A 21,597-nucleotide genomic window follows, 5' to 3' on the forward strand; every position below is an offset into this window, starting at 1 on the left:
ACAGAAGGGTGGCGTGAGGGGTCGGGGGATGGGAGCTGGGTGGGCAGTCCCTCTCGGCTCTAGCCATCCCTGCCAGGGAGAAAGGTGGGCACAGAGCTGCTGACTCTTCTGATTCTCCAAGAGAAGCTGAATAAATCTCCTAAACAGCAAATGCAGACTTCTGTGTCGAACGTTGCAGAAAAACACCCTACAGGGCAGAGAAAACACACCTACAGGAGCAGGTGTGCTGCCTGTGTGTAGGTGAAAACACACCTAGAGCAGGTGTCCCTGTGCTGTCTGTTGGCAGCCTCCGCTTTGGGGTTGTTTTTAGTTTTGCCCACCTCCTGCTCTGTTTAGAAATCCCTTCTCCGCTCTTAGGCCAAGGTGAAAAGGAAACTCTCACCTTCTCCCATCTGGGGCCTGGCAGCATCTGGAACACTGATCCTCATAATCCTTGTTCTCGGGAAATATTAATGATTTAATCTCCCGAGCTCCCTCCCTCCCTCACCTCTGCAGCCATACCAGCTGAAATCCACGGGCCAGACCCACAGAAGCCCAGGTCGGAACAAAACGCATCCTGACTCAGTTTCGCCACGGACCGTCAAACCGCCCTGGGAAGGCCAGCTTCAGCCCTTCCACGCAAGCGGCCAGAGGGATTCCAGCCATGGGTGAGGTGACAGCAGAGGAGGTGGAGAAGTTCCTGGACTCGAATGTCAGCTTTGCCAAGCAGTACTACAACCTCCGCTACCGGGCCAAGGTCATCTCGGACATGCTGGGGGCCAAGGAGGCCGCGGTGGACTTCAGCAACTACCACTCGCTGAACAGCGTGGAGGAGAGTGAAATCATCTTTGACCTCCTGCGGGACTTCCAGGAGAATCTGCAGACCGAGAAATGCATCTTCAACGTCATGAAGAAGCTGTGCTTCCTTCTGCAGGCAGACCGCATGAGCCTGTTCATGTACAGGGTCCGAAACGGCATCGGGGAGCTGGCCACGCGGCTCTTCAATGTTCACAAGGATGCTGTCCTTGACGAATGCCTCGTGGTGCCCGACTCGGAGATCGTGTTCCCCCTGGATATGGGTGTGGTTGGTCACGTCGCACACTCTAAAAAGCTCGCCAACGTCCTCAACACAGAAGAGGTACCCTCTTCCCCACAAGAAGGAGGGCGGGGAGGCATTATTCCATGGAGTCCCGGTGGGTACAAGCGGGGCGGGGAGCTGCTGGCCATCCAGACTGGGCTGGTAATGGTTTGGCACTTCTCTTTATTTATCGGCTTATAACATTTTATTTTGGGGGGGGGGGGAATCCAAACCTAACAGAAGAGTCTAAATACAGTACAGACAACTATCTACCTTTCATCCAAATGCATCAGTTGGCCACGGCCTTGCCTCATTTGCTTTATCTCCATTTTTCTCGGACCCCTATGGGAGTCGACAGCATGTACTGTATTTCCAGACATTTCCAGAACAGGGACGTTTCTGTGTATTTCCAGAACAGGGACGTGTGTATTTCTAGAACAGGGACGTTTCTCACGTATGCACACCACGGTAATGAGATCCAGGAAATGTAAGCTTGATGCAATATCATCGTCTAATCAACAGTCCGTATTCAATTTTTGCCAATTGCCTCAATTACACCCAAATAGCACTAGCTCTGGTTTCCGTGACGCGGATGTTTTTGAAACGTACAGGCCAAATACTTTGCAGAGATGTCCCTCCACTTGGGCCCGTCTGTGTCTTCCTGATTAGAATCAGGGCGTGTGTTCCCATCAGGAGTAACATAGAGGGGATGTCGTGGTTATCTTTGCGCATTCCATCAGGGGACATGTGGTGGCAGCCTGCCTCGTTACTGGAAATGTTAACGGTACCGCTTGGTTAAGCCCTTGGCTCTCGCTCCTTCTTTTAAAAAAAAATTTTTTTTTAAGTTTATGCATTTATTTTGAGAGAGACAGAGACAGCATGAGTGGGGGAGGGACAGAGAGAGAGAGAGAGGGAGAGAGAGAATCCCAAGCAGCCTCTGCGCTGTCAGGGCAGAGCCTGATCTGCGGCTCAAACTCATGAAACCGAGAGACCGTGACCTGAGCCGAAACCAAGAGTCGGATGCTTAACCCCCCGGAGCTGCCCAGGTGCCCCTTGGCCCTCATTTGTGAGTCCAGCCTTCTGTGAGAGTCTACTGGCAGCTCTGATGTAGACCTCTTTGATCACCGGGGACAAAGCACTTCATGCAGATCTCCCCATGGCCCTCTGCCCCAGGGCCAACTCCTACTTATCCTTTAGATCTCAGCCTAAAGGTCACTTCTTCATGGAGGCCCTCCCGTATCTCTTTGTTACAGGCTCCTTCCCCAAACCATTTTTCATAATAAGCCCGGGGGCCAGGGACCATGCCTGCCTTAATCTCCACTTTATCCCAGCAAATGTCTGGCACAAAGCAGATGCTCAGCAAATACTTGGCATAAAAGATTCACCATCAAGTAATTATGCTTAATTCCTTTAACACCTGCCTTGCCCAAAACAATGTTTGCCCCGTGAGAGCAGGGCCCAAGTGGGTCTCATGTATTGCAGCACTGACCTGACCAGGAGCCTGTGTTCAATCATTTCTAAGATGCAGCCTGGACATTATGTGATTTTGCTCACCTGACTTCTGGTCTTAGTTCAGATTAAGCGTCATAAGGTTAAAAGGGGACAGAGGGGGTCTCAGAGATGATGTCATCCGACTGTCTCATTTAACGGATGAGGAGCCTAGAGCCATGAGAGCTTGAGAAGGGGCTTGTCCAAAGTCACCAAGGAGTTAGGGCAGAGCCAGGCCCTCCCATCCACAAATGCAGGAATTCAAAAGGGTCATCTTGTTTTTAATGTTTATGTATTTATTTTGAGAGAAAGAGATAGAGCAAGCGGGGGGGGGGGGTGGGGGCAGAGAGAGAAGGAAAGAGTAAGAATCTCAAGCAGGCTCCACACTGTCAGCGCAGAGACCGATGGAGGGCTTGACTTCACGAACTGTGAGATCATGACCTGAGCCCAAATCAAAAGTCAGATGTTCAACCAACTGAGCCACCCAGGCGCCCCAGGTCATCTTTTTTGACGTGGGTTCATTGACAAGATAAGAAGCACAGACTTTGGCCTCTGGGGCGATAGTTTTCTTGGAAATACACTGGGCTGGATCTCCCATGGGGTTCGTCTTTCCCTTGTTTCCCCTTGGATGTCCAAGGGTGGGGGTCGTGTTTCTGCCTCCAGGGGACTTTCAGCTGGACTGGGGACTGTTCTCCCTTCAACTCTCTCTAGACTTTCATTGTAGCCAACATGGATTGCCACGGTCTTCAGATGTAACTGATTATCCCTGTTTCACAGATGGTGGAACCAAAACCCAGAAAGGATGGGGCACCTGGGTGGCTGAGTCACTTAAGCATCTGACTCTTGCTCTCAGCTCAGGTCTTGATCTCAGGGTCGTGAGTTGGGATCTGGGTTGGGTGTGAAGCCTACTTAAAAATCAAAATCAAAACAAAACAAAACACAACAATAACAACAATAACAAAAACACCCCAGAATGGTTAGTAAGTTGCTCAGAGCCACTCCGATAGAAAGTGGCAGAGCGGGTATTTGAATCCAGGCACTCTGGCCTTGTGCCCACACTCTTCACTGCTCAGCTATTCTCTTCTTCCTCCTTATCTATAAAGTGAGGGCACTGGACTAGATGCTATTCACCACTGGTCATTTCAAATCGTATAGCAGAGAATAAAGAGGTTAAACTTTGAAGTCAGATCTGGATGTGAGTCGTGACTCTGTGACTTTTTAAGAATCGTGCTTCGGCGTATTTTTGAGCCTATCTGGGCTCACTTCCTAATTCATAAAATGGGACAGGAATACCGACTGCACAGTGTTGCCATAGGATTAAAGGAGAGAATTATTTCTCATCTAGCAAGCTTCTTGGCACGTTGTTATGGCTCCTACTGGCCGATCCTGCTCCTTATTGTTATCGTTATTGTTTTGTTGTTGTTAAGGCTCTATTCTAAGGGAGGGATGCTGTACCAGGTCTGTGTGGGAGTTGGACAAGGAGGTCCTTCCGGAGCTTTCAGTTTAGAGTCTGTTGGTGGGAAAAACAGAAGAGAGGCGCTAAGAGGTTCTGTAGATCCTGGTGTTAAGTGACTGAGGATTTAGGCAGATGCTCTGATGCTAATGTATCCTTGTTGAAGAGTTGGCTGAGCCTCTGTGCTAAGGGATGGCCTGCTATTCCGCCCGCCCCCCCCTTCAAGCCCAAAGTTCACTATGGAGTAATGCCTGCATTCCCCTGGGGCAAGCCTGGGGCAGTCTCCCTGGCTGGTGACTCAGCACCCTCAAAAAAACTTGGGAAATGGCTACTATCAGTGGAGTTTTGAAATGTGAAACCATGAATGGAGAAGTTTCCCAGGGTTGTAATAAAATTCCCACGTCCTAGCAAATTCCTGCTCATACCCTGGGATATCCTCAGGAAGACTTGCCGTTAGGATTGCCAGATAAAATACAGGATTCCCAGTAACATTTGAATTTAAAAATTTTTTTTTTATTTTTTAAGTTGATTTTTTTATTTTGAATGAAAGAGAGAGAGATCATGTGAGCGTGCATGAGTGGGGGATGGGCAGAGAGAGAGGGAGAGAAAGAATCCCAAGCAAACTCTTGGCTGTCAGTGCAGAGCCCGACTTGGGGCTCGAACTCACAAACCATGAGATCGTGACCTGAGCCAGAATGAAGAGTGGGATGCTTAGCCAACTGAGCCACCCAGGCGCCCGAAAATTTGAATTTTAGATAAACAAAGAATAATATCTTAGTGTAAGTATGTACCATGCAATATTTAGGACATACTTATACTTTAAAAAGTATTTACTTGAAATTCAAATTTAACTAGGCATCTTGTATTTATTTGCTAAATCTGGCAACCTTACTAGCCCTTCAATATTTGTGTGTGTTTTATTCTTTACCCTTTCTCCTTAGGAAAGCCCACAAGGCCTGCCTATTCCTGTCTGGCTTATAAACCACTGGCCCCGGCACCTAGTCAGTGCCTGGGACAGAGTGGGTACTCATTACAGATTATTGCATGAATTAATAAATGATGACCCTTCCCAGTTGGCTATGATATTGTGATTTATAAAAAGAGATACTTACTTAGTCTTTGTCCTGGTTCCTGACACAGAACTCTTAAGACTCTTATAATTCCTGAGTGATAGGAGCATCTGACACAGAGCTTCTAAATTCCTTGGAATTTCCTGACTGGTAGATGGTCTTTTGTTCTAATGAGATGACTCTTGGTGGGCTCCTGGATGGAGGCCAATCACCAGAAAGATCAAGCTATGATTAGCAACTTGGAACTTTCAGCTCCACCTCCCCATTCTCTGATGAAGGGAGAAGGTCTGGAAATGGAGCTAATAATCAGTCATGCAGATGTGACAAAGCCTCCATAAAAATCCCCCAAAGTACAGGGCTCAGAGAGTTTCTGAGTTGGTGAACACACGCATGTGCTGGGAGGGTGGTGCACCTCAACTCTAGGGGACAGAAGCGCCTGCTGTCGGGAAGGGTGCTTCATCTGACAGTATGTCTGTATCTTTTATTATATCCTTTATTATATCATAAACCTGTACATGTAAGTATTTCCCTGAGTTCTGTGAGCCGTTCTAGCAAATTCCCAAACCTGAGGAGGGTGTCTTGGGACCCTGCTTTATAGCCAGTCAGAAGTATAAGTGACAAACTGGGACTCGTAATTGGCATCTGAAGCAGGGACAGTCCTGTGGGACTAAAGCCCTGTGGGGTCTGACACTGACTCCAGGAAGATTGAATTGAATTGTTGGACAGTCAGCTGGTGTCAGAGAACTGGTCAGATACACCTACGTATCTGGTGTAAGAGTAGTGTAAGCATGGTGCTAGTGTGAGAGGAAAGGAGAGTTTTTCCAAGACATGACAATTCCTATTTCTAAAGAGTGCACCTGAGAGCACTGCCATTTCCAGAGACTCTCACAGCTGCCGTCCCTCCCTGCGTGTGAGACCCGGAACCCAGCATGCCATACCGGAAGGAAGCCTCGAGGAGGACCTGGTCCAACACTCCGATTTTACCAAAGGGCAAACTGAGGCTCAGAGTATCTTCAACTACTGATAATGTACTGATTGGCCCCTGAAGCCTCAGAGAACAAGTCCCTCCCTTCCATTCACCCATCCTGTGGGGACATCCTTCTCATTATGGTTTGAATTGTGGGTTCATGTTTTACATATGCTCCCACTATACTGTGAGGACCTAATGAGGACAATCTCATCTTTCTTATTGGTCTTGGCATATCCAACACCTCTCCCAGAGCCTGTTCTCAGTAAATATGAGTAAATGAATGAATGCGCGAATCAGTCGATCAGTGTATCAATATATAGATCAATGAATGAATGGAGTGGCTGTGCCACTTACCAGCAAGGGAGTTTTCTGCAAAGCAGGGAAGGCTTGGGGGCACCTGGGTGGCTCAGTTAGTTAAGTGTCCAGCTCTTGATTTCAGCTCAGGTCATGGTCTCACAGTCATGAGATTGAGTCCTGTGGCATTGAGCTCTGCGCTGGGCATGAAGCCTGCTTAAGATTCTCCCTCACACACACGCGCGTGCGCGCGCTCAAAAACCAAAACAAAAACAAGGAAGGTGACAGATCTATGTGACAAGGCTGATGTGAGAGTTAATGAGATAAAAGATGTTAAGTTGTCTGGCTCCTGGCTGAGGACGTCATTATTGCTCAATAAACAGTAGATCTCACCATGGAATTGGCACTGTGAATGTTTGAAAAGAGGTTTCCAAGAATGAGGGGTGTGCTCCCTGCTTGGAATGCATTTCATCCACCTGGTTCCTCTGAAGCTTCAGCTCTCAGCTTCACCTCCCTCGTTCACAGGGAGAAGCCTCCCTCGTTCACTGCTATAACCCGAGAGTCTAGAACAGGGCCTGGCATAAAGCACTCCATGAATGCTAACCGAATGAGTGAATGACTTTGGGCTTTCCCTAAGCTGGGCATCTGATTCCCGGGCTTTAGAGTAAACAGTTTGAGGGACGTCTAGGTGGCTCAGTGGGTCAAGCGCCTGACTTCGGCTCAGGTCATGATCTCACCACTCGTGAGTTCGAGCCCTGCATCAGGCTCTGTGCTGACAGCTCAGAGACTGGAGCCTGCTTTGGATTCTGTGCCTCCCTGTTTCTCTACCCCTCCCCCGCTCATGCTCTGTCTCTCTGTCTCTGTCTCTGTCTCTCTCTGTCAAAAATAAATAAACATTACACACATACAGACACACACACACACACACACACACAAAAGAACAGCTTGAGCTAAAAGTCTTCTAAGGCCCTCTCTGCTTCTGATAATCTGAGGTTCTGTGACACAGTTGTGTAGAACACTTCACATGCTGAATATATAAGGATGGCAATGATTGTGCGAACACCATCGGTTGGCAGCTGTATAATTCGGGAGAGAGTTCAGGGTCTCTCAATGGGAAAGAAAGTTCTGGTAGATTTAGTAAACATCTGCGTCAGATGCAGGTAAGACTCACATATCGTTTTCCCTGATAGAAGTGAATATTGCAAGGCTGAACTGACTTCCTGAAATGAATTTGAGCATGCCCCACCAAGACCTGTGTTTAGGGATTTATCGGTGTCCTTAGAAAATGACATGGAAAACCCTTCATGGCTAATGCCTCTTTAGAGATTTTGCTTAATCCTCTGATGCTAATTCAAGTAGAGCCCTACAGCCTTCTCTTAATTCCTGTACCCTTTACCTGGTTAGAGACACCTTCATCAACAACAATGCCGTTGCCTGTTTGTCTAATCCCACTCCAACCGGGAGAAATCCACAGATGCACAGCATCACACTCTGAATTTCTCAGTCGTGGGAAAGTTTCTGCACACTCAATTCTAGAAAAGGGGTGGGAATCCGTTCTATGAAATATACTTCCTTCCTCAGAACAGCGTGAACTGCATATCTGGGCTGGCTTGTGTCCCAAGCAACGCCTATGGTTGGAAAAACTCACAGTGCTACCAAGAAACAGAAAGGTGGATTCTCTTGGATATAAGAAGACAGTTCAGGCTCTGTCTCCTCTTTCTGACCACATAGACCACACTGACCTGTGCTGGCCTCCCAGGCTGCTTTAGGGGTGGGGGTCTGGGGGTGTGTACTCCTTTGCACTCCCATAGCTTTGAGCCAAACCCTGTGTCATGTATTACTGGTATTGATTTGTCTGCGAGCCGGCCTGAGCCTTGGTCTCACTTGTGTCCCCAGTGCTCAGCATAAGGCCTGACACACAATGGGGCTTCCATTAAGACCTATGGAATGTGGATATCCATTGGACTCACTGTGTGGTGCTAGAACTGAATTGCTCAAAAAGCTAGAAGTACCAAATTCTTTTTGTTCAATGACCAGGACCCAGATCTAACCTTACCGAGGCTTCTCCCAAAGACAGCAAAGCTGAGGGCAGGTTCCTTCTTGAGTCTCAGTTTCCCTTTGTGTAGAATGGGCCACTAGCATTCCTCACCTCACAGGATTAAAGCGAGTTGAGGCAGATAAAGCACGTGATACCCGTTAGCAATTGTGGTTGTTAGACTCACTAAAGTCTTTTCCTCACTCAAGTTTCTATTTTGGGCTTACTCGCCATCACCTCAAGAGAGCCTTCTCTAACCCTCCCTCCCCAGGTGAAGTCAGTCCCCTCATCCTCGGGCCCCTGCAGGGCTTTGCTCACATCTCCCCCACAGCCCTCGGTAAGTTGTATCTCAGACTTTCTCCTACTCGATTTTGGAGGCCTCCAGGGCAGAAATCACCCCTGATTGCTTTGCCCTTGCTGAAGGGGCATAGATGGAAATGTCTTCATTTTCTTGTCAACAAAATCATAGAGGCCCCCCCCCTCCTCCCACTCCCTACCACGGGCATATGGGGCTCTGGCCTGTTTTACTGTCTTTGTTCTTCCTCTGCCCACCCTTGCCTGTGTCTGCCTTCCTTCAGGATGAGCATTTCTGTGACTTCGTGGACATCCTCACAGAATACCAGACCAAGAACATCTTGGCTTCCCCCATAATGAATGGGAAGGACGTGGTGGCCGTACTCATGGCTGTGAATAAACTGAATGAGCCCCACTTCACCAAGAGAGATGAAGAGGTAAAAACGCTTTAGAAATTGCTGGGGTGGCCATGCGAGCGCATTCTTACAGCTTGTGAAGTCCCCTGAACCTTGCTATTTGGCCCAGCCTTGGTTTTCTTATCTGTAAGACAAGGGGATTAGGCTGATGCCCTCTGAGGGAGACAGGACAGGGGTAATGGTTAGGATGTTGGGCCCTGGAGCCTGGGGTACAGGGGTAATTGTCCTGGCTCTGCTAATATTTAGTTGACTCAGTCAAGTTACTTAATTTCTTTACATCTCAGCTTTCTTATCTGTAAAATGGGCCCAATTTTATAGTATCCATCTCTCGGGATACTTGTGATGATCAGATAAATAACTTATATACCTAAAATGACTTATCACAGGGACTGCAAACTCAATAAATAGTAGCAATTTTCCATTAATCCATCAACACTGACATTCTACATTCTACGAGCTTTACACTCTTACAGTGCAACATTTCATGGGTCAGCATTCCATGATCCATCTACTCAAATGGCCTCTGATGCTTTTGAAATATTCAAATACTTGCTGATGGTAGAGGGGGCCAGAGGAGGGCTTTCTTCTTCTCATCTAGTTCGCCTCACGCTGTTTGATTTCCAGATTCTTCTCAAGTACCTCAATTTCGCAAATCTCATCATGAAGGTGTACCACCTGAGTTACCTGCACAACTGTGAGACTCGGCGTGGCCAGGTAAGGGGCGTGGCTTAAGGGAATGGCCTGGATGAGTCCTTTTACTGAAGCATTGATGTGGTCAGACTGGAAAGGCAGTGGTGATAAAATTGCCTGGGAACCATCATAGTCTCTGCCCAGCATCCCTCGTGTTGATGAGGTAGCCGATGTTTGTAAAGCTGTATATGCACAGTTTTCAAGTCAGGCAACTTAGATTTGAATCCTTGTTAAACCATTTACTAGCTCTAAGACTCTGAGTAAATCACTTACCCTGTCTGAGCTTTAGTCCCCCCCTTTGAAAAATGGGGGCAATATTGATTGGTTCCACCCTCAAAAGATCGTTGTCAATAGTAAATGAGAAAATGCATGTGGAACATTTGTGTTCAATCCATGTTTGTTATCATTCTTATTAACAATCTCCGAAATAAAAGAAATGGAAAGAGTTGGACCCATTATAAGCTGGTCAATTACTTCATCTCTCGGAACCTCAGTTTCTCCATCTGTAAAAGGAGGATAATTGTCCTGTCTCTGTCTCTGGGTTATTGTGAGCTGCTGCTTTGTGACTCAAAAAGTTTGACAGTGTTTTCCTGTTTTGTTAAGATACTGCTGTGGTCTGGGAGCAAAGTCTTTGAAGAGCTCACGGATATCGAGCGGCAGTTCCACAAAGCCCTGTACACAGTCCGAGCCTTCCTCAACTGCGACAGATATTCTGTGGGGCTCTTAGACATGACCAAGCAGAAGGTGAGGAGGCTTCAGAACAGACATTTCCAAGAACAGGATCAATATACAGTGGGGCCCAGACTTGTGTTTCACATTCAGTTCACAGGGGAGAGGCAGGGAAGACGTGGATGGTTGTGAACAGGTTTTCACAGGTCTTTTGTGTTTTTTTTATTTTTTTTGATGTTTATTTATATGAGAGAGAGAGAGAGAGAGACAATGTGCAAGTGGGGGAGGGGCAGAGAGAGACCGAGACAGAATCTGAAGCAGGATACAGGCTCTGAGCTGTCAGCACAGAGACCAACGTGGGGCTCGAACCCATGAGCCACGAGATCGTGACCTGAGCTCAAGTCGGAAGCTTAACCGACTGAGCCACCCAGGTGCCCCTCACAGGTCTTTTACAGTGAAGAGTGGAGTACCAACCTTTAAAGTGGAAAAGTCAATCTAGGGCACGGGTGAGTGAAAACAACCTGGTCTTCCCTGGTCAGTTGGAAAAGAAAGCATATGTGAGAAGGCTTGATGAGGAGGTAAAGGTGAGTGATAAAGAAGCTCTATGTAGGGTAAAAGCCAGAAAGAAGAAAGTTGCCAACTTCAGGAGTTCTCAATGAATTCACACAAAGGTGGGCATAAACCTTCCCCATGGTTTATCAAGTGGATGGCCCACCTGAGCAGTTGAAGTGAAGGAAGTTACTGGGATCTGGTCCCTGGGAATGCTCTGGGGGCAGATCTGCAGAGACTAAGGATGCAGAGGCTAAGAAAGCAGAACACAATGTGGCTCCTACAATATTTTTCAGCGAGGTTTTTCCCAAACCAACTCCCCCGTTTTTCTTTCTCTACCCGTCACCGCTTCCTGCAGCTAATCACTTTCTGCCTTGGAATAGAGTTCCAGAGTTATCTAGATTTGTGATTTCTTATCCCAAAGAGCCAAGGCCCAGGTTTCCTGTCAGTTTCATTTTGTAGGGCCTTGTGCTGAGTGGTGCACTGATCTCTGCAGACCCTTCAAATGGTTGGTTTGATGATGAAATACATTGCAGAATCTGCGGTTGGATAAGACCTTAAGTCTAGTCCAGGGGCTCCCAGGCTTGAATCAGAATCTTCTGAGGAACTGTTTAATAAACACTAGGCCACATTTCCTGATACTCTTGCTTTTTTTTACTTAATATTTTCTGAACATCTTTCCATGTCAGTACATGTGGAATCTTGTTAATAAGGCTTTATGTTGAAGTATAACATACACACAGAGACAAGCACTAATTACAGGTAGCAGATCAATGAACATCCCTATGTAACCACCACCAAAATAAAGAGATAGAACATTACTAAACCCTCAGAATCCCCTTGCTTATCCCTTTCCATTAATTTCCATACCCTCCTCCCTGAGGGTGACCACTATGGGACCTTTAATGCCACGTTAGTTTTGCCGACTCTTGAAGTTCCCATAAACAGAATCATACACTGGTAGGCATGTGGTATGATCTCATTTGGTCTTAAACATGAACTCTAATGACTGATGAGATTAGAGACTTTTCTTGTTTTTTGACCATGTGTATATCTTTAATAGAAGTGCCTATTCAAGTCTCTTTCCCATTTTTAAGAATTCTATTGTCTCTTTTAATCTTAGGATCTGTAGGTGTTCTTTACACATCCTAGATATGGGTTCTCTGTGGAATATACTCATTGCAAATATCTTTTCCCACTCTGTACTTTCATTTTCTTAATAGTATGTTTCAACTAATGAAAATTCTGAATTATAATGTAGTTTCATTTATCAATTTTTTTTAATGGTTATGATTTTTGTTCTTAAGAAACCTTTGCTAGCCCCAAGTCAATAAAGATATTCATCTATGTTAGCTCTCAAATTTTATTGTTTTAACTTTCACACACAGCTCTATAATCTACCTGGAAATTTTTTAATGTGCAGTGTGAGGTAGGGTCAATATTAACTTTTTCCATGTGGATATCCAATGGACCCAGCAACATTTACTGAAAAGACCACTCGTTTTCCACTGTCCTATTGAAAATACCATCTTTCCCTAACATACCTCTATCATTGATCAAGTGTCCATATATATCGGATGCTTGAGTTTGAGATTTTGTTCAAGAAGGACTTCCCCAACCTTAATATTATAAAGATAATCTGAGCGGGGCGCCTGGGTGGCGCAGTCGGTTAAGCGTCCGACTTCAGCCAGGTCACGATCTCGCGGTCCGTGAGTTCGAGCCCCGCGTCAGGCTCTGGGCTGATGGCTCGGAGCCTGGAGCCTGTTTCCGATTCTGTGTCTCCCTCTCTCTCTGCCCCTCCCCCGTTCATGCTCTGTCTCTCTCTGTCCCAAAAATAAATAAACGTTGAAAAAAAAAAAATAAAGATAATCTGAGATAATCTGATGTGCTTTGATTAATATATTTTAATCATTCATTCATTTTGAAATTATGAATGTGTAGGTATGAGGTAGGGATAACTTTTATCTCTCACTCCTTCTCCAGTTATAATCTATCCTTTCTCCACTGTTTTAAAATGCAGCCATTCTGATATGCTATTTTATCATATACCAGATTTCCATATACTCATGGATTTATTATTCTGATTTTTGCTTTTAAAATAGTTTTGTATGTGAGGCGCCTGGGTGGCTCAGTCAGTAAACATCTGACCTCAGCTCAGGTCATGATCTCGTGGTTCGTGAGTTCGAGTCTCGTGTTGGGCTCTGTGCTGACAGCTAAGAGCCTGGAGCCTGCTTCGGATTCTGTGTCTCCCTCTCTCTTTGCTCCTTCCCCACTTGTGCTCTGTCTCTGTGTCTCAAAAATAAATAAATGTTAAAAAATTAAAAAAATTAAATAATTCTGTATGTGATTCTGATGCACATCAGCTATCTACTGATTTCAGGGAACTTCTGATTCTAGTACAAACATCCATTTAACTTTCACATACTCCTGAACCAAATATTTTGCCAATTATTGCCAAGTCCAGCAACAAGCCCTTTGATACACCTTTAGGAAGTAGCAAATGAATGAATTCATACAAATGAATAGTTCTTTCTTAATAAGAATTTCTGAGTCGTTGAATTCAAAAGGTGCCCAGTTCACACCTTAAAGGATCTGAACCCAGATATAGCCTGCTGTGTGTGGCTGTGTTCTGTTTCTTCTGAGCTCCCTCTCAAAAGGGAAAATGACACTTAAGCAAGAATATTCTTTTTTTTTTTAAGTTTATTTATTTATTTGAGGGAGAGAGACTGAGAGCAGGCGAGGGGCAGAGAGAGAGAGAGAGAGAGAAAGAGAGAGAGAGAGAGAAAGGGAATCCCCAGTAGGCTCCATGTGACAGATTGGAGCCTGATGTGGGGCTCAAAACTAATGTGAGATCATAACCTGACCTGAAATCAAGAGTTGGATGCTTAACCCCAGGCACGAATATTCTAACTTAGTCATCCCCAAAAGACGGAACAATCTAGCAATTAGAAATGGGCTGGTCTGCCTACAATCATTCAAATGACCTGCCTCACCCCCCTTCTACCTCATCCCCCCAGGTAGCTAAGCTCTTATCTGAGCTATTGACATTATGAAGAAGTCAATAAAGCCACTGAATTGTACATTTTACCTGGGTGAATTATATGGCATGTGAATCATATGTCCATAAAGCTGTTGAAAAATAAAAGAAAGAAGAAAGAGAAGAGAGAGAGAGAGAGAGATGAAGAGGGAGAAAGGCAAGCATAAATATGCCCCACTTTCCGCCCACCCCCTCGTTGATAGCTGCTGCTTCTCTGGGACAATCTTCAAAGCCACTCAGTGTTTGACAGAGACCGTGTCAGCTCAATGCATTTGACTTTCTTTTGGGCTCTTCTAACATTTGCGTTCTTTCTCCATTCCAATGGATTCATTTTGGGTCTTACCCTGTCTACCTTACTATAGTTACTTGAGTACTTGATTGACCCCTCCAAGAGACAGCAAGTTCCCCCAGGGCATGAACTCTGTCTTATTCATCTCTGTGTATCTGGCAGCAAACACATTATGGGGCTCAGGTAGACTCCCTATTCGTATTTTCACCCAGAATTGAATGTCTTCCTGGTGTGTACTCTAGACAAAGAGCCCAACTGGGCAGAAGCTTGAGGACACGGAGTTTGAATTTCATGTGAACTCTCTTCTGCTTGTCCTCTGCATGATAAACCACCAAGTTCAAACAAGAAAGAGGCCAAGAGCAGAAGGGCTTAGCATCCTACCCATGATGACCTAGTGCTAATGGATCACTGTCCCTAGATGGCAATAGATGAATGAACAGAGAGGGCAATGAAGCATAGAGACCTCCTCTGCGAGGCCCTGGCTCAGCCCAGCACAAGCTGTGTGGCTCCCTGTGCCTCAGGAAAACCAGTAGACAAGTGGCAGAGAAGAACTCGCGCTGTGTCCCAGTTAGTTTCTTCTTCTGAGGCTGTGTGCCCATGCAGTGCCTTAGCTGGTCATTTCTCTCTTCCTTGACTGTATCTTTGCCGGTTGTCTTACGGATCCTTTCTTGATGGATCCCTGATATGGGTCTCTTTGTGTATTTATGGCACCATTATTTTTTCCTTCTTATTTGGGAAAAATTTTTTTTTTCCCGATTCCAAAAGCAACACGTTTTATGACAGAAAAATTGCTAAATACAGTCTCATTGCAATCACCCAGAGAAAACCGGTTGTTAGTGTTTTGTTGTGAATCCTTTGAGGGCATTTTCTATGTTTAGTTAAACATTGGGGTTATATGATCTCTATTTTTTGTCCCCTCACATATTTCACTCATCAGTGCAGCAAGGACACTTTTTTAATCAACATAAATATATATATATATATATATATATATATATGTATATGTATATATATGTGTATATATATGTATATGTATGTGTATACACACACACACACACACACACATACATCTGTAGCATTATTGTTAATAGATGTTCCATGATTCATTTAATAAGTCCCCTCTTATTAGACACTTAGGTTGTTTCCTAACTTTTCACTACTATAAATGAGGCTGCAGAGGACATTGTTTTAGCTAAACCTTCAGTCACATGCTTAGCATGTCTTTAAGGTCAATTTCATAGACATGGAGACCCCAGTTTCCCTCTCATGTCCCACTCCCACAACATGGGGAGTATAAGGGTGTTCCAACTCAGCTCCTATTTTTTGCTTAATGATTAGACAACCCTAGTTCATCAATATCTTGAAGCACAGACATGACTGACATCCCCTAACGCTAATGAATTTTGCACCCCTTCCAGGCTTAGGTTTCAGTGAGCTCTTCCCACCTTCTGAACTTCAATGATAGATGACTCACAGAGGTGGGTCCTCTTTTCTCAATCTCCTTTCCTTGACCTATTTTCAAGACGTGTAATTATTGTCTTTCTCATCCCTAGGAATTTTTTGACGTGTGGCCAGTCCTGATGGGTGAGGCTCCACCCTATTCTGGTCCCAGGACTCCAGATGGAAGGGTAAGTCTCTCTCTGGACTGTTTAGTATGATCTAACGTTTAATGAAATGCAAATTTAAGGCACTGTAGAACCTGCTGACATTTATTAATCACTTAGATATCTATCTTCTCTGGGTTGGGTCGTTTCCCCTTGAAGTTATGATAATTGTTCATAATTGCCACATCTTGTAATTTGCAAGGTATTTTTAATATCTTGCTGGAGTTCCATAGTAACCTGGCAGGATTGGCTAAGGAAGAATTAATATTCTCATTCCACAGATAAGGAAAGAGCTCCAGAAAGATCGAGCAACTTGCTAAAATATTCACCTAGCAAAAGTTTAGACCTGAAGACAATTTGAGCTGGAAATAACCTTAATATCTAATTGAGATTATACAAATTGGTAGCTAGCAGGTCATTTCTATCCAATAGATAAACCTGTTTGGCTGCGTACATTTAAAATTTTTCTTCTTACTTAAAAAGTTTTGGGGGGCGCCTGGGTGGCGCAGTCGGTTAAGCGTCCGACTTCAGCCAGGTCACGATCTCGCGGTCCATGAGTTCGAGCCCCGCGTCGGGCTCTGGGCTGATGGCTCAGAGCCTGGAGCCTGTTTCCGATTCTGTGTCTCCCTCTCTCTCTGCCCCTCGCCCGTTCATGCTCTGTCTCTCTCTGTCCCAAAAATAAAATAAAAACGTTGAAAAAAAAAATAAATAAAAAAAAAAGTTTTGGGAATTGATAGTTTAACATCTAAAAAAAATCAAGATATTTCCCATAAATACATAGATTCTCAGCTTCTTTTAAAAAAGTGGAAGATTAGCCGAAACTGGACCCACAGTCCCACACGGGTAAATTTTATTTTTTGAGATTTTATTTTTAAGTAATCTCTATACCCAACATGGGGCTCGAACTCACAACCCTGAGATCAAGAGTTGCATGGTCTGCCACTGAGCCAGCCAGGTCCCCTTCACAGGGTAAGTCTGATGGGAGCTGAGGGGCAGCTGTCTCCTTGGAACATGGCCAGAGCTCTCTAGTTTGCCAAAGTCCTCGCCATTCCCCTCGTATAGCCTTGCTCCCCAGTCCGCACTCTTTTATGTTTCTATCAGGCCTCTCCAGGCACTTGAGTTTGTGAGCTCTGCTTTCATACCATTGCTTTTTTTTTTTTTTTTTGACTTTTTAAAAAAAAATTAACTTAAATCGAAGTTAGTTAACATATAGTGTAATGATGGTTTCAGGAGTAGAATTAAGTAATTCATCACTTAACATATAGCACCCTGTGTTCATCCCAACAAGTGTCCTCCATAATTCTCATCACCCATTTGGCCCATCCCTCCACCCAACACCCCCCAGCAACCCTGCTTGTTCTCGGTATTTAAGAGTCTCTTATGGTTTGTCTTCTTCTCTCTTTTTATCTTAGTTTTGCTTCCCTTCCCCTATGTTCATTTGTTTTGTTTCTTAAATTCCACATGTGAGTAAAATCATATGGTATTTGTCTTTCTCTGACTTATGTTACTTAGCATAATACACTCTAGTTCCATCCACGTGGTTGCAAATGGCAAGATTTCATTCTTGTTGATCACCGAGTAATATTCCATTGTATGTAAATATACATATATATATATATATATATATATATATATATATATACCACATGTCACATGTTCTTTATCCATTCACCTGTTGAAGGACATTTGGGCTCTTTCCATAATTTGACATAAACAGAGAGAAGCTGATATGATGTATGTGGGGAGGACGAGATGAGGCAGGGTAACCAGATTTGTCACTCACACAGCCTGCAGAACTTATAGAATGACAGGATGACCTTAGCTGAGGCCACATGGGATAGGTAAACAGCAGAGTCAGGCCCTGAATTGAGTTTTAGTCTCATGCTCATCCCACAGGATCTTTTAGCCTGTCTGAAATGGTGTATCAGTTTCTGTTAGGAGGCCTGATCCCACCCAGCCGACACTAATCCTACCCCAAATTAAAATGTGCGTGTACTCACACACCCACGTGTGTGTGTATGTGTGTGTGCACGTGTGTGAATGATAGACTTTATTTAGTTTTCATGCAAACTCCAGGAATTTGAAATTAACACCCTTGCCTATGAGCTTCCCGAACACACCAGAAAAGAGTGCCCCCTGATAATCTACATCATCTTCCCTGCTTCATCCAAAATAACTTTTCAACCTGCTGTTGTTCTGTGTCAAACTCCTCTTCCACCCACACAATGGCATGATTTCATTTGGGAAGACTGAGTCTTCAAGCATTACATCATGTGCTGCTGTCAGAAAATAACTCAGGGACCGTTTTCTTTTTAAGCTCAGCTCTTCGTGTTGGCACGGTTGACATGTCACCCCTGAGCTTTATCTCCAAGTCACCTGAGCTGGATTTGTATCTTCTGGAAATTTAGAAGTGGAGGAACTGGAATAGTGATCACCCTAGCTTTCAGACACCACCAACTTCAGTCAATTGATCAACTTCTTGATCAATTCAAGAAGTTTTGGTTTCACGGAAGTGACCAGCACACTTATGGCTAAGACTTTCCTTTCCCAAAACCCTCCTACATCTCAGGTAGCAGGGGCTCTGTCCTTGTAGGAGTACAAGGTATTAGGTTGTGATGGAAAAGGTTAGAAGGCAAAGAACTATGGTTTTGGTTGGTTGGTAACCTGTATGGCGAACTCGGTCAAAAAATCCTTTGGGTCCTCGATTTTCCCATCTATGAGGTACTGTCACTAAACTCATCTCCATAGTCAGTTCCAGGTCTAGGACACAGCTAGTGAGAGGACACACATAGGCCTGAACTGGGGCACAGAAACAACATGACAAGACTGGCCCAAAGTAAATCTTCTAGAAAGATTGGGCTTGGAAAGAACAAGCCTGAGTTCAGACCCCTGTTCCACCAGATAGTTGCGTGGCCTTGGGCAACCTCTCTAAGCCTCACCTGCCTCATCTGTAATGCCTGGGTAATCCAAATGGCCGGCAGGACCATGGTGGCTAAAGCAAATCAAACACTGACATACACTAGGCATCCAATCATCATGGCTACCTGGGTTGAATCTTATTATCTGCAGGGTACTTTACCTGGAGTATGTTATTTACTCTTCTCAACAAGTTTATAAAGGAAGCATCATTATCCCCATTTCATGGTTGAAGAGATTGAAGTCAGGAAGGGTCACTTCATTTGCCCGAATTCAAACGCAGGGTGCTTTTCTTCCTGGTAACTCATTACAGCCATGTTTTTTAGCATTCCCTCTCACCTCGTAACGCCCTCACACTTTCTCTGTCACATTCACCTGAGAAATACAACTGCTGTCTGGACTTTGACCAATTAGCCTCCCCAAGTCACGGGTCTAAAGATCGCCAACAGCAGCTACACCTCACTTCATCTCCTTTTAAAAGTAAAATGTTGTACACGTGTGTGTTTTCATTATTAAAAACATATACAGGCTAGTTAGCCTTCATGGAAAAAACAAAAAAATAGCACTCATTTAAAAACTGGTATATTTCCATGCAGGATAATTTTGCTATGGCTGTATTTGTGGCTCTCTCAAAGACCCTTGTGTTAAAGCCTTCGCTGCTCAGGTGGTAGGTAACAAAAGTGCTCATTGACGGCTCAGTTTTGACTTTCCAACGGCTGGTGAATTCTTAACATGAATATGTTGCTTGAAGGCAACTCAGCTGAGCTCCAGTGCGTGAAAACAGCTCTATTTACCTAAAGCACACTGATCTTTTTGTTGCTTTCTGTGAAAGCAAATTGATTCTTCCGTGGGCTTTAGAATAAAAGTCCATTTCTACCCTTTCTGAAGGAGCCTTGTGGAGATCCATGGATAGGACAGCCTGGGCGGCCCAGGGAGCCCACAGCTTGCCTCTGTGAGCAGGAAGCAGCCCACACCCGAGAACAGATGGCTTAAAACAAAGACCTGAGGAAGGTTGAGAAGGTCATAGAAGTTGACTTCCTTTTCCTCACAGGGGGACATTTAGCTACACCAAAGTCTCAGTAGATAAGGCGGCCATCTTTGCTTTCAGGAACTGCCTCCAGGGTACAACTTCACTTTAAAAAATGTCCTTAGCACAATTTGTTTGCATTTATTGAAAAAGTAATACATGAGGGGCGCCTGGGCGGCTCAGTCGGTTCAGTCTCCGACTTGATTTCAGCTCAGGTCATGATCTCATGGTTCACGAGTTCAAGCCCCGCATCAGCTCTCCATTGACAGCATGAAGCCTGCTTGGGATTCTGTCTCTCTCCCTCTGTCTCTGCCCCCTCCCTGCTCTTACTCTATCTCTCAAAATACATAAGTAAACTTAAAAAAAAAAAAAAGTAACACATGAGCCGATGAAAAGCTCACACATTACAAAAGGATATGCCACAGAAATCTAGCCTCCCCCGAGCTGGCCAGTGTGAGCAGTCTGTCCTTCCAGGAATGTCTACGGACACCCAGCTACTCCTCGAATTCTACCACCAGCACCATCCTCAACAAATGGGATGATTCTGTTTTGTGCCTTCGTTTCTCAGCTTGGGATCTTCCCCTATCAGCACAGATACAGCTACACTCTTCTGGAGACAGGCGACGTATCTGCTGGATGCAGGCAGTCAATTTGGTTAGCCAGTCTCCTGATGATGACATTATGTTGTGTCCAGACTTTGGAAAGCAGTCTGGCTGAGGCCCCCGGATGGGGCAAACGATGTTTTGCCCCCCATTTAGAAGTGTAACTGTAGGATTCATTCCCACACGTGGAATTGCTGGTTCAAAGAAGACGTGCATTGTAATCTACGAGGGATACGGCTACCCACCCAACAACAATCTTAGAAGCACAGTCGGGAAGAACTTTGGCGATTATCTAGTGTCAGTTTTAAAACGGTCTGAATGTCTTTAGACCCTCTCCACTTCCACGGTGGTTGCCGTGGCCAGGGAGTAATGGGGGAGAGGTACAGGAAAGGCCATGAGAGAGAACAAAGACAGATGCAGGATCTCCGGGTACCCAGCTCTGCTTCCATCAGGGCAAATGGAAGAAGCACACACCGTTAGTTTTCCAGCTGGGGAAACTGAGCCCCCAAGAGCACACACAGTAGACCCAAGACCAGAACGTGACCCTTTTTGGGAGCCGCTGGTCGGCATGAGCAGAGCCTCTCCCTCTGGAGCCTGAAGAAGGTCAAGATCACCTGTCAACCAAATGGACATTCAGACACCCTTGACTGGATCAGGAATTTCTCTTTGTGGAGGTTCTGAGTCAGGAGACCAAGATAGGGCTTAGGTGTCTCCATTGAAATCTCTAGAGCAGGACTTCTCAAAGCACTGCAGGCAAGGAACACTTGTTGTTACTGTTGTTGTTATTTCAATTTCCAACCCATTTTGGACTGATACTTTTCAAAATGTGATAACAATGTATAACTAGAAAAAAAATTTTTTTAAGACATATAAAATGTAAATCCCCTCCCCCTTTTCATTCGTGTCAACAGCCCTAACTTCACTCAGTCAAACTGCCATAAAAGTTTCTAAACACTCTCAATTTCTGTTTTTATCTCAGCATGGAAGGGTACCAAATAGTTTGCAGACAGTCCCAGTCCAGGGGCTATACTGTGAATAGCCCTGCCCTGGGTAAGAGTGACGCAGAGAGTAAAACACTCTTTTAGGTTAACATAACGTTACGTTTAAGTGGCATCACAGGAAGGGTCCTGAGCATAG

The 21,597-nt window shown here is 45.0% G+C and overlaps 1 protein-coding gene across 1 annotated transcript in view; it reads left to right on the plus strand.

Annotated features, from left to right (window-relative positions):
* Positions 1 to 643: 643 nt before the first annotated feature.
* Positions 644 to 21,597, plus strand: part of PDE6A (phosphodiesterase 6A) — a 63,779-nt gene continuing 42,825 nt past the window's right edge. The window contains exons 1-5 of the mRNA XM_030329504.1: positions 644 to 1,117; positions 8,946 to 9,098; positions 9,702 to 9,791; positions 10,371 to 10,511; positions 15,865 to 15,939. Coding sequence (XP_030185364.1) covers positions 644 to 1,117; positions 8,946 to 9,098; positions 9,702 to 9,791; positions 10,371 to 10,511; positions 15,865 to 15,939 — 933 coding nt within the window. The remainder of the gene's footprint in view (positions 1,118 to 8,945; positions 9,099 to 9,701; positions 9,792 to 10,370; positions 10,512 to 15,864; positions 15,940 to 21,597) is intronic.

The sequence above is a fragment of the Lynx canadensis genome, chromosome A1 (assembly GCF_007474595.2).
Source record: "Lynx canadensis isolate LIC74 chromosome A1, mLynCan4.pri.v2, whole genome shotgun sequence".
Classification (NCBI taxonomy): Eukaryota; Metazoa; Chordata; class Mammalia; order Carnivora; family Felidae; genus Lynx; species Lynx canadensis.